This window comes from Manis javanica, chromosome 8 (assembly GCF_040802235.1).
Source record: "Manis javanica isolate MJ-LG chromosome 8, MJ_LKY, whole genome shotgun sequence".
NCBI lineage: Eukaryota > Metazoa > Chordata > Mammalia > Pholidota > Manidae > Manis > Manis javanica.
This window is the reverse complement of record NC_133163.1, coordinates 120,435,614-120,449,239: the sequence shown is the minus strand read 5'-3', so window position 1 is coordinate 120,449,239 and position 13,626 is coordinate 120,435,614. Positions and strand designations below refer to the sequence as shown.

At 39.6% G+C, this 13,626-nt stretch overlaps 1 protein-coding gene and 1 long non-coding RNA gene across 6 annotated transcripts in view; one reads left to right on the top strand and one right to left on the bottom strand.

Moving 5' to 3' along the window:
• Positions 1-2,270, bottom strand: part of ARIH1 (ariadne RBR E3 ubiquitin protein ligase 1) — a 125,029-nt gene extending 122,759 nt beyond the window's left edge. Inside the window, exon 1 of one of the 2 annotated variants that reach the window (XR_012120779.1) lies at positions 1,591-2,270. Coding sequence is in view for 1 of the 2 variants with exons in the window: in XM_037010100.2 (XP_036865995.1) it covers positions 1,591-1,959 (369 nt within the window). In the remaining variant the exon portion in view is untranslated. The remainder of the gene's footprint in view (positions 1-1,590) is intronic. The other variant, XM_037010100.2, reaches the window with a different exon arrangement.
• Positions 2,271-2,305: 35 nt separating this feature from the next.
• LOC140843202 (uncharacterized) overlaps positions 2,306-13,626 on the top strand; it is a 47,874-nt gene continuing 36,553 nt past the window's right edge. For all 4 annotated transcript variants that reach the window (XR_012120783.1, XR_012120784.1, XR_012120782.1 and 1 more), the window contains exons 1-2: positions 2,306-2,731; positions 10,818-10,935. This is a non-coding gene — a long non-coding RNA (uncharacterized lncRNA). The remainder of the gene's footprint in view (positions 2,732-10,817; positions 10,936-13,626) is intronic.

Below are 13,626 nucleotides of genomic sequence, written 5' to 3'. Positions count from 1 at the left end.
TAACTACATGAAAACAGACTAAGATAAAAAATTAAGTCTTTTTTACAGCTAATTAAAATGTCAATAAGCTAGGAAATGTCTCAAAACATGAGATTTTACATAGTTATAAAGAAATGAAAAGATAATTGAAGGTTATATTGTAGATTCTTTTAATGAAGTTTCTTCAAAAGAAGAAAATTTCTCAATCTAGGAGCCTAAGAATTCAATTTACATGTGTTTAGGATCAGAAAAAGAGCAGTATTAACTTTCTCCTACAATCCTACAATTTCTTCCTTAGACTGCATTATCTATAAAGAAGTTTGAGATTTCCATTTGGTAATAGCACTAGATATCAGACTTTTTTAGTATTATTCAAAACAACTGTTTTCAAATGGGCAATTTTCAAAAGTGTTGCTTACTAGACAATACTGTAAAAATCTGTTATTCATACAAACTCAACAAGCAGTTCGTTTCATACTTTTAATTTGCCTGTGAATATTAGCCAACCCATTTAAGGGGGCAGGGGAGGGCAGTAATGACTGACATGAAAAAGTCAATTACTACTTGCTGCTTTTGTATAGTTTCCTTCCATATAATTCGTGTTTTCTAAGTTACACTGAATCCAGACTTTCATTTTTATTCTTCAACTGTATCCTTGACCTTCCCATCATAACTTTTTTCCAAACAAATGGAAACTTCTGATTTCATAAAACTCAAAAAAGCATAATCTGACCCACAGGAAGGTTAAATGAGCTGTGGTTAACAAGTTAAACCAAGCCTAACTTACCACGCAATAGCAATTATCAGAGAAAGGAGTTCGTCCAAAAGCAGAAAGCTTCTACTTTCTAACTCACAATAGAGTCTTGTCTAAATAGTAACACTACATTATGTTTTAGCTGCAAGGCTGGGTATGCAATCTGCAATAACTATTCCAACAGCTTCAAGTCATATGTTACAACCAGAAAAAGTAGCAGTTAGGTTCCAAACAGCAAAGGCGTAAAAAGATTTAAGTAGAAGCCTCACCATCGGAAAAGCCATCAGCACCTCTTCCGATAAATAGTTCCCTTCCCCCAGCTTTAAGTAGGCACTTAAGACTGCCAAGCACATCCATTTCTTTATTAACTGGTGCCCACTTGGGGCAAACGTACACCAAGTTGCTCTTAGGCCTACTTCAACCCCTTCCAAAAGTGCTCAAGGGACACTGAAGGCTGGGGCAACCCTCTTAGGCACCCAATTCTTTAGGCTGCTCTCCAACCCCACCAGCACCACCACCCCATCCCCGCCCCTGCAGGCGCTCTTCTGGCCAAAAGAAGGACACCGGATCCAGGGACAGGCAGGAACTGCCTTCCAGAAGTCCTAGGCGGCCGGAGGCCTCCGCCATAGTAGGATCTGGAAAGCACCGCCCCCAGCGCACCTCCCCACACCCGGCCAGCCGGCGAATGTCCGCTCCCGACACTCTCTATCCCCAGCAGAGGCAGAGGGAGAGACAGGGCCGGCAGGCACCCGGCGGGGCTGCGCACCAGGCCCAGGCGCGTCCCTGGGGGCCCCGCGGGCCGCCCCAATCCTCTTCACGATCCGGTCCGGCCAAGCACGCGCGGCGGCCACCCTCACCTGGATGACCTCGTTGACCTCCCGGATACATTCCACCATGTGTTGCAGGATCTGCTCGGCCGTGAGCACCTCGTAGCGGTAATCCTCCTCCTGCTCGTGCCCCGGCCCGCCGCCGCCGCCACCGCCGCCGCCGCCGCCGCCGGGCCCCAGAGCGCTGCCGCCGCCGCCGCCCGTCTCCCCGCACAGCAGTCCGTCCCGCTCCCCGCCGACGCCCAGCCCGGGCTCCACGAGCTCCACCTCGCCCAGATCCAGGTTATCATCGTCCGGCTCGTCCTCGTCCTCGTCCTCCTCTTCCTCGGCGCCGCTGTCCTCCTCGCTGCACTCCTCGTCCTCGTCGAACTCGTAGTTGTAGCCCTCGTCTGAGTCCATGGCGCGACGCGCGGGGGCCCGACGGACGCTGGCCCTGAGGCGGGGAGAGGGCGGGGACGCCGAGGCCCCGGCTCTCGCTCCGACTCCCACTGATGTCCGGACGCAGGCCTGGCTCCAGCCCCGTGGGCCGCGGCTCCTCCCGGGGGCGGCGGCTGGCAGTTGGCGGCTGGCGGCGGCGGCGGCGAGGGTGCGGAGGAGGGAGGGAGGACGGGGGCGAGGGGGCCGCCGGACGCCCGCCCGTGTCAGACGCGGCTCCACTCCGGCCTCCGAGAGAAAACAGTCCCCGGCGCCACCTCCGCGGCCGCTGCCACCGCTACTGAGCCAACAAAGGGGCGTGCGTCACCGCGTCGCGCTGCGTCTCGCGTCACTCCTCCTGGCGTCACCGCGCCCCGCCCCGCCGCCCCTGCGTGGAGTGCGGGAGACCCCTCGGCCCGGCCCGGCCCTGGGACCGGGGAACCGCGGGAGTTACTCTCCTGCTTCCGGCTGCTGTGGCTCTGTCGGCCAGCGCGCCGAGCCCTGAGCTGGGGAGGCTGCGGCCTCCTAGTCACCGAGAGAACGCTCCCTGAGCCGCCCAGCTGGTTGCTTTGCAGACGACCCTAGGGATCCAGCCCCCTCACGCCATCCGCTGAAGGCGACTTTCCCACCGTGCAGTGGAGACTTCCCGCCCGCCCCAGAGTAATTCCGGGAAGACCTCGGCCGTTGAGCCAAAATTCCTGTTGCCCGGGCTACTAAATGGAAATTGCTTATGCAGAACCTCTAAACTGTGTGACAGGTGAACCTCGTTTTAAGTAGTTCGTTTGATTTTGTGCACTGGTACAGACGTGCAGTGGTTTTTAAGTCGCTTATAGTGACGTCGTTTTAAAGAGGCTTTTCCCGAACTCAGCTCAAGGAGAATCCACTGAGTGTCCCAAACGGTGTCAACAGGCATGGCTTTTCTTAACCGAGCACTAAGGGCTTTACATATATTATTTCTCATCTTCCTGGAGCCGCAGTACTCATTTTATACCTGAGGCACAAAGAGAAAGGGACTTGACCAAGATCACAGGCCATTTGTCCTATTTTAGCAGCTTGGTGACCTAAAGCATCGGTCACAAAAATGCTTTATAATGAATAATATTAGAAGTATCTACAAGGACCAAATACAGCAGAGAGAGAGTGTTTGTCTCCTACTTGGAAATGTACTGTGTGAGCTGAATGTTGACGAATGAGTTAAGGGTTTAACAGAGAAGGTAGGGAAGATGGTTTAGCCTGGGAGAATAAAAGCGAAATACAGTAGGTGTAAAGTAGTTTAGTTTGGGGAGCTTAAAATTCAAGGAGGGTAAATGGCAAAATATTAGGCAAGTTAGGGGCCAGGACAGTAAGGTTATTTTCTGCCATTCCAAGAGTGGACTTAAATCTTTGTACATAGGACAAGAGAGCTACAGAAGTGTTCTGAAGGAAGAAGAGACATGAGAACGCTCACCTGAGATGACTTGAAGGATTGGCCAGATTGGAAATCTTAAAATGTGAATCTCTAACTTACTGATAAATCTTATTTTTCAACTTATTGGTTCCCTTTGGAAATTGATTTTGAGAAGTGAAAAATTCCTTTATACTATAAATAAACCTCTACTAATTTGTCCATTTTGTAAATTTCTAAATAATCAGACTTCCTAAAATGATCTCAGGATTTGCAAATTAAAGCTTTTCACATTAATGCTGGTAGGTCTGGTCCTTTGATTCTTTCTGTTTCGCAAGTCTAGGTTGTTACCACAACTAGGGCAAGCTTGTTATATACCTATGGGAAAAATTCAGTAACACTTGTCAATACCCTAAACTCCTTTGCCCCATCTTTCTTTTCATCATACCCCTACCCTGAGTGAACACTACCATCCTTATCCTCCCCTTTGGTACTGGAGCAGCTGACCAATATTGGTGAAATTTGCATAATGTGTTCTATTATTAAATTCCAATCACCAAGCACAACTGAACCCTCGAGGACACCCAGCAATCCTGTTAAATTTTTCTTTATTATTCTGCTCTAGGCAACTCTTTCAAACCTTCGTCAATTTTCTAAAACCCTGCCCTTCCAAATCCTCTCAAAGTAAATGACAACATCACGGAAATTTGAAGCATGCTAGCAAAGAGGAAAGTCTTAAGGGATCAAGTCAGAGGATTCAGAATAAAGCAGAAGCCACTAGGGCCTTGTAGACCATCTTAAGAAGTTGTATTACTGCATTAGGCAGCATCAGAGTGTTTTAAGCAGAAGAATAAAACAATATGATCTGTGTTTTTTTTAAATAACAATGGCTAAAATAACTATGACTTGCTTTGTGGAGAATGGACTATGAAAGCAGAGACCAATTATGAGGCTGTCTCAGAAGTCCAGGTGAAGCAATGGCTTGAGCTAAGGCTGTGACAGTGATGATGAAAAGTGGCCAAATTCAGGTATAATTTGAAAGTTAGAACCAACAGATTTGTCGATGGCTTGACTGTGGGTTGAAAGAGGAATTGAGAATGCCTACTAGTTTTGGGTCTTAGCAACTGGGTGGTACCATTTACTGAAACATGTTAAATTTGACGTGCAGTTAGACGTTGGGATAGAGACGTGGAGCGGGCAGTTCCATATACTAATGTCCAAGACTGCAGGTCAGGAGAAGTTAGGGCTGCAGACAGAATTTCACCAGAGTTGCTGTCAATAATGTTGGGAAGCAGCATAGGCTAAAGGCTAAGAGCTTAGGCCTTGGAGAAGACCAATTTGAGTTTATTCTGCCCCTCCAGTTGCTGTCTGTAACCTTGAGCAAAATACCAAACTTCTTCTCTGAGCTTCGCTTTGGAGAATTCTAATTCCTATTCTCATAGGATTATTCCTATTCTCTTAATATTTATGAGTATCAAATGCAATAACACATTTAAAGCACTTGACACAGTGCCTGGCACATAGCTAAGTGCTCACACAATTGTGATTTTTAAAAAGTGTCATAAGTCACCTTGCATCTTGTGTAAAAAACTTTGGCCAACTGGGTTTATAATCTCTTAATTGATTTTATTTTAATTATGCACATATGTACATGGCCTGTGCCATCCCCTTTTTCTAAGAAAGAAAATTAGTCTGTCTTTTTTCTCAGAAACCTTCTCCGTAGTCTCATGACTTCTTTTTTGGTCAATATGGACAATATCCTAGTTCTGAATTTTGGGGTCTCCTATTTGTGGATAAACCTGCATAACCAGATTTTCAGCAGTAGTTGCATTGGTATTTTGGAAATTATTCTGGAATTGTGTTAGGTTATAGTGCTATTTAAGGAAACCAGTATAACAACTACTCTCTGGCCCCAGATTGGCCAAAGGATGACCCATATATGTTTTTTTAAATGACTTGCTCTTAAAGGTATTGCCTGTGTTGCTGCTTTCTCGGGTATGGTGATTACTGGGTAGAAGTACATTAGTCTGTAAACAACAGCAGGACAGGTCCTTGAAAAAGATAATAGGCAAGTTGATATTTCCTGGTGCCAAAAGAATCGCTATTAGTATCAGGTACTCCCATTGTTCCTGTGTCCTAATAAAGTAAAAAAATACTAGTATACATTGGTCAAATATCTACTGATAGAGCAAAACTACATAAATATTTATATGCCCACCAATTGGGTATGAATGAAATTCCAACAGGAAGAATATGCAAAAATACTTGTCAGATAAATAGAAATTAAAATTGCACTGAAATTTTTCTAAAGGTAGAATATAGAGCTGTAAGCTACAGAAAAGTACCTCTAGTAATGGCAGGGCACTAGAGTGACCAACTGTCCCCGTTGGCACAGAACAGGGGTTTCCTGGGATGTGATATTTTCATTATTAAAATTGGGAAATCTTGGGCAAACTGTGATGGTTGGTCACCTCACAGGGCACCCCATCAAAAATTCTTGTACAATGTAATTAAAACAGTTTCAAAAACTAAATGCAAAGAAATTGCTTTTTGTCATTTTTTGTCTTTGTTTTAATGTAGCACTTTTAGTTTAAAGTTTTGTTTTCTTAAAATGTTTTACTTATTCCTGTGTTTTATCAGATAGGAGATAAGAAAATTTAATTTTAATTTTAATACATATCGTAGCAAAAGTGCAAAAGAGATACTAATTGAGTACTTTGCGTTTCTTTAATAACATGTCTGTGTACTTCAAATGTTGTTACAAACAACAATATACCATTGTTCAGAGATACTGTTATCATACCAGTCTATGGGTAAAAAAAAGACTTAGAGCAGCTGAGGTTATATGTCTCATTAAAAGTCTGATAGAGATAGTAATAACCAAGAATAGAACCTGAGATTCCTGACCACAGCCCTTAAGGTAGAGACCTTATCTTTCTTCTAGAATACAGGTTCTATGTACTTTATTATTAAGCTTGAGATTTTATTCAAGTAATTGTTTAATGTGTGGTAAGGTAATGTGTTGTGGTAAGATAATACTGGAACTAGTAGAGTGCATACCTTCATGCAGTTAGACAAATGTGCAAAACCATAATGTCCATGTTCCCCATAACTACAAGACACATTTATTTGGTCTAAATAATGTGCTTATACTCCAGCAAAAAATAGCATCTGAACACTCCCTGAAAATGTGAATCATGTTTGTCCTAACGACGTAACCATTTGAAGAAAAAGTTGTTTTATAAAAGAAATTCTTCTCTGTGGTTCACATTATCTCTAGTTTATTGTATTGCCTTATGAATATATTTGAATGAATGGATGAATGAATGGGCAGAAAGTGATCAAATATATTATTAAGTCTCTTTTTTATGCCAGAGTGGGTAATAGGTCTGTATATATCTTAAATTTATTCCTCACGATCTTGTGAAGTTGGAATTTAAGCTTCCCTTCATTTTATAGATTAGGAAAAAGGCTCGAAGACAAAAAATAATGTGCTAAAGTTCACAACAGATGACATAGCTTTGATTCAAATCCAAGTTTTCAGAGTTCAGCCCCACTGCTTTTACCAAACAATTCTCAATAATTGCAATAAGATCTTATTCCTGTTCTAAAGTGTGTCCTTGTGTTTGTTATAATGGAGTAATTGCTATCAAGGCTACTGTTGTGCAGATTGGCAGTATAAACATGGACTGTATGCAATGTTTGCTTCTCCAGGAAATAGGTAATAAAAATAGAATAGTGACTAGATATGTTATCTTCTACTTACATAGTTCTGCTTTATTCTTATAAATACAATCTTAAGGTTTTTAATGAAAACCTGAAATACATAACTCATGATTTTTTCCTGGTCAACAAATAAGTGGTTATTTAATAGCGTCTACGCAGTGCAAAGTACCTTTCGAGACATTCTGGAGAAAGAGAAGAAAAAAAACCCCGCCATCTAAGAAAGTATGATTTATTTAAGGCAAAGAGACTCAAAAGAAAAGGCTAACTATAAAATGGTAACTGCTTTGAAGAGATGTCACAAACCAAGAAGAATGGCACAAATGGTGAGCGCTGAAGGAGTTTAAAGGAGAGAAGACACTAGACCGGGATGTTCTAAGAAGGCATTGTATGCTGGACTTCTTCGTACCTCGATGCTTTTGCACCTGCTGTTCCCTCTGCCTGAAATCCTTCCCACCCGTCCTTTATCCCCAACTGATTCACATGCTTCAAGAACACTGTTGTTTCAAGCCATTCCAAACCTGGTACTTGCTGCCTAGAACAGGAGTCATCTTTGTATCTCAGATTACTAACAAAATTCCAAACTTTTGATGATATTGGAATGAATCAATATAAACCCAAAGCTGTAAACCAATAGGCATTTATTGTCTTATCTCAAAGTATGTAGAATCTTGCTGACAGTATATCAACATTGATGTTCTTACCTATTAATTCTTCTGGGTCTTCATGCAACTGAGAGGTCGTGTGGAGGAGGAAGAGGGGGCCTGATATGCATGTCCTCCACAGTGCCCCTTATCTAGGGTTTCTCTGGGGCAAATCCTCATCTCGCCTCTTACATCACCAGTAGTACCTCAGCTTTTAATACTTCACGTCAAGAGAGGATTGATACTGGAATTCAACATATTGGACACAACTGACACAATGCAGCCTGTTTATGAATGAGTGAAGGCCTGCAGTAGGAAGCAAAAAAGAAATGCCTACAAGACCTGAAGATTAGAGTAACTGAGGGAAACTCAGAACAGCAGCACCTGACAGGCCCACCTCGCCCCAAAGCCTTCGGAAATGAAAAAGCTTTTCTTTTATTTTTTCATTTGTTTTGGTTGCAACAATACCCTGATTTAAAAGGCATAGTCATCTCTTCCAGCTTCAGGAATCAGATGCCACTCCTTACAATTATTTTGCAATGTGACGAGAACCGGTTTTTCAATTCTGTCTTTACAACTATGCTCTTACAGACATCATCAGTAAAGTAATCATAGAGGGCTTGTGATACACAACTTTTTGTTCAGAGTTTTTTATGAGCTACTTCACATTTTGCTTTCATGAAAAGATAATTTAACATGTTGGACACATGGTTTAATACAAATACTGAAACACTGAACAGAATTCTAGTTTTAAAGAGTTTGAAAGGTCAGTAAAATAATTAGATCACTACATTGTATCTAAATGTTGTTAAAATGGAACCTTACCAAAGTGTTATACCATAGTTACTGATTGGTATATTATTTTCATATACAGCAAGGCTGGATATATGCAGACACATTTTTTTGTGAACAGTAACAAACTGCACATATGAACTGTGAGTCTTTGTTTTCTTGTAGGTGGGTGTTTGTGGGAGGTTGCAGGTGGAGAGGGTCAGACAGACGGATGTTGAGCAAAGTGAATATTCTTACTTAGCTAACTTTGAGAGGCTCTATATGTGGCGGTTAGCACCATGGGCTCCAGAGCAGGAAGTCCCACTTATTAAGTATATGACTTTAGGCAAGTTATTTACTCTTCTAAGAGCCTTTAAGAGCCCATCTAAAAAACAGCAAGAATAAACAATTAATTGACAATATAAAGGACTCATTATCATTATTGGACAGAAAATGTATAATGTTTCAAACCTGAGAATATACAAAGATGATTATTCACTCAATTTTAAGGCAGTGACCCTTTGAACAGGGTACAGATCATTACTCATTTGTCAAATTGTTTTAAAATGTTGCTGTGCTCATCATGTATGCTTGTATTTGTATTAATTCATGGAGTCCATTGTTCACCAACAATATGTCAGGCACTGTGCTAGGTGCTGAGAATGAGATAAAACCATTTCCACTCTCAAGATGCCCACAGACTAGTGAGGGAAACAAACTATTGATTACATTATAAAATGATAAATACTTTAATGACATATGATCTGAATGTTAGGGGAGCAAGAAGATAGTCATTTCAGTGTGGGAGGCAGATAAGGGTGTCATGGAGAGCTTCCTAGGGGAGGTGTGGCCTGAGCTGATTATTGGAGGGAAAATAAATGATGTTCTGAAAAGATGGAGTATGTCTGTGCATGTGAGTATGAAAGAATATGGCATATTTGTGGCATAGGCTGTGTGGTGAGCTGCCACTAAGTTAACATACCTGAAATTCAGAGTGTATATAAGACTATTAAAAATGCCCTTATCTTTTTTCTGTACCCTTCTCATATTCTTTTCCCCTTTCCCATTCTTTTTTATCCTCTTTCCCCTTCTTTTAGGTTACTTGGGCCAGACGTTCTGCAGCTTGCTAATGGTAGAACTAAAATCAAAGCCCTGACTCATCTCTGAGTCCAGAGTCTTTACTCCTGCTATGCACGTGGAAGATTTTTCTCTCTCTTGTCATTATTTTCCTAGAATTTTTGTGAGGGAGACCTTGTCAGGTTGTTTGCTTTCCTAAGCTAATTTTGATCGTTGAATTTAGATATATGGGGCAATAGGATGGATACAAGGAGGGGAAGATGTGTTCCATTTCAATTCAGTGAAATATACATTTATTGAATGTAATTGAACATAAATCATTGTATCAGGTATTATTGAAAATACAAAACAGGAAATGTTTCCTATTCTTAAGCAGTTTGCAATCTAATACAGGAAATATACTTCCAGAAAGATATCTAATGTGAGATGGCTCATCTAACAGCTATCTGTTAAGCTTAGCACTAGGGCAGCGTTTCTCAACTTTTATTTTTTTAATTATCAGCTCCTAAAGAATCTTTTTAGACCTTTTAATCCTAATTACCTTCCCCCCATGACATTTTAATGCCACAGAATACTGTAATCTATGTACTGTATGTATATACTTTTTTTTCCACACACCCTGAGAACCAGTTTTGCCCCCTTGGGGAGACATTATTGCCATGTAGAGAAGGTATGCACCAGGCAAAGCTATTGCTTTCAAAGTCTAAGATGGACAGTCAAATTCTAGTTTCAGAATGTTGTTAAATACCTACCAAAGATTAAATATAATTTAAAAATTAAATTTCCTGAGTTAAAAATAAAACTCAGCATTGGATCTAAAAATAAAATAATTGCGTATATTCATACTTGTGTGGCTGAGCTTAGGGCTACCCCATTGTAGCCAGGGCAGTATATTTACAATATAGTCTGTGTGTTGGGACTGGAAGGAGAGAATGGAAAATAATTGAAAGCTATAACCATGATATGGTTGAAAAAGAAGGTCAAGTTCATAAATCATTTCAATATCAGCCCATTCTAATCATCTTCAACTCTTCCTGACGTGCCTATCTTATACAGAACTGTTTGTCCTCTGCAATATGTAATCATTTCTCTGTGAATGCTAAATCCATTCACATGTTAATTTATATACAGTCCAGCAGTGTACACCAGTGTACACACATTCATTTTAGACCTCAGTCTAGAACTAAGAACACAGATGCCGTGCTAATTTTTATCCCATATATTCTTTACAAATCCATTTATAGAGCTGAAATATCCACTCCAGGACAAAATTGGATTCTCCTGACTTATGTATCAAGGAACTAGCGAAGAACTGGAAGCCTTGGTTCAAGAGCTTGTGAAGAGCCAAATCCTGCTAACCAGGTGAGTGAGCTTGGATGTGAAGCTTCCTGCAGTCACACATTCTGGTGAGATTGCAGCCTGGGCCAACCCCTCGCTTCATCCTTGTGAGAAATGCTGAGACAGAGGACCCTGTAAGCCACACCCAGTATCCAACCCACAGGTACTCTGAGATAATAAATGTTCATTGTCTTAAATTGAATTCTCATCCACTCTAACTAAAAGATCTGTTACAAGTTCAATTGGTGCCAGAATAAGTTATTAGATTCTACATAGAATTCAGCACTTCATCATAGGCATCATCAGGCTTGTATAATATGTCTTCTCTCTGAGTTGGCAAGTTGCTTAAAAGCAGAGACTATTGTTGTCATGTTTATTACTATAGGCAATATATATACCTAAAAATAAAATAATTGTGTATACTCATGCTTGTGTGAATATATATATTCACATAATACATACAGACTATATATATATAACACAGTTTTCAATTCTTAGGAGGCATACAATAAATAGGGTAAAGATCTAATTTAAATTGTTTCCCCAGGCATTTTTTCTACCAAGTTAGGTCCTTAGCCTATATCATATATCAAAATAAAAACCAGGTAAATTAAATATTTAAGCATAAGGAAAGAAAGCATAAAATTGATAGAGGAAATACTGATGAATATTTGAATATCAATATTGATTGAATATCAGTCTTGATAAGGGAAAAGCCTTATCAAGAATAGTAGCAACGGCAATATCTGTAAAACAAAATGTTCACAGATACGGCTACATAATTGAAGCTTTTTCCTGTAAAAACACCATAAATAAAAGACTGAGACAAACTGAGAGAAATATCTACAACCTATATGACAAAAGGTATTTAATGTATAAAAATTTCACATGAATTACTAAGAAATATAATACCCCTAATAAGTGTATTTAGGGGGTGGACATAAACTGAAACATGAATGGCCAATAAATGGCCAAAAAAGGTCAAGTTTATTAGTAAATTAAATAGAAATTAATAATAATATGCCACTTTTATAAATTCTCTACCTGTCAAAATGGTATAGAGAATTTATAAAATCCTAATCGTTTTGATGAGAGAGAAGCAGGAACAGAATGACGACTTGTAGGAATACAAATCGGTACAGCTTTTCTAGTAGGCAATTTGTAAGCAAGAAAAGCATTAAAACGAGCATACCTTTGACCTAGCAATATTTCCTTTAGTAACTTATGTTAAGGAAATTTATATCAAAATCTGGCTGCAAAAATGTTCAGGGAATGAACTGGTTAAGCAAATTATAATCGAAAATAGAAAACTACACTACTATTTAAAATGATATTGTATAAAAATATGAATTTATCTGAAAAGATGGTCATGATATGTGGCTAAATGAGGAGGAATGGCAGTTCAAAAGCCCTTTTACATGATAGAGGATGGTCCTATGCTGTGTACGTGCACTTGTATGAGCAGAAGAAAGCAAGTTAAGGGAATTTTAAAACTGTATTAAGTTTTTAATATACATATCATAAATTTCACCCGTTTTAAGTGTGCCATTACATTATTTTTAGTAAGTTCACAGAGTTGTGCGACCATCTTATTTCAGTTAAAGGGATTTTTCTTGTATTTCTAATAGGTGTGCATAATTAGTAATTTTTAGAGTTGAATTCCTCCTTTACTACTGACTTCTCTAAAAAAGAAGAGGCAAAATATAAAATGTCAAAATAATTATAACGGTAGTTAAAAGGTTTTCCAAAGAACAAAAAGGATAGCAAGTAAATATACTTTCTTATAGAGGGAGTGAAGACTGATAGAGATTGAAGGACCTGTTTTCACTTTGTATAAGTGTGCTTATTTGCAAAAAGGCTTTACTCTTTTATCCCCACCTGCCCTCTCTCTCCCTGACCTTGCTGATCCTCTCAACATATTTAGCTTAAAGGAATAAAGAGTTTTAATTCTGGAGCCATTAACATTCCTAATTCAGTTCTTAAAAGTAAATGAAATTAGGCTTGATAAACATGAAAAAAATGAATTCAAGAAGTAAATAGGAACATGAAATCAGAAAAAAAAATGACAGTGGAATTGTTTGCCACTTCAAAGATCAACATGTAGTAACCAATTGTTGTAGCTGTGGAAAATATATGGTATGTACCAAATAAAAACCGATTTCCTGGGAAAAACCACAGTAATTTACTACCTTTAAACATCTTATGCCACCACAGAGAGAGGAGATCTGGAAATGCCAGGTAAATAGGGATGAGATTTGAAATATTCCAAAATTTTATCCTACCCAAACACATTTTGCTTTATAGAAATAGAAATAGAACACATACCTTTGTTTCACCATTAGTAAGCTAGTGCTGAAATAAATATGAAAATATGGGAAGAGGAGGGTAACATGCCAAAACCCTTCCATGTCAGGAAAAAAATAAAACCCAAAGGTATATTTTTCACATAACAAGATCACAGGGTGTTATGAAATGAGACACTAGTTATTTTTTTGAATAAGAAAATTAGAAAGGTTATGTTTGTCCATAGTGAAATTATTAACTTAGTGTCAAAAAACTGAAACCGTCATCTCTTTCTTCTTAGTCTACTGCTTATTACTTTAATTTCTGCTTTTATGGGAAGCAATATAGTAGAGGCTCTGGAATCAAAGTGTTTGGTTTCCAATCCTGGGTCACCACCTAACTAATCTTGGGTAAGCACTTAACCTTTCTGGG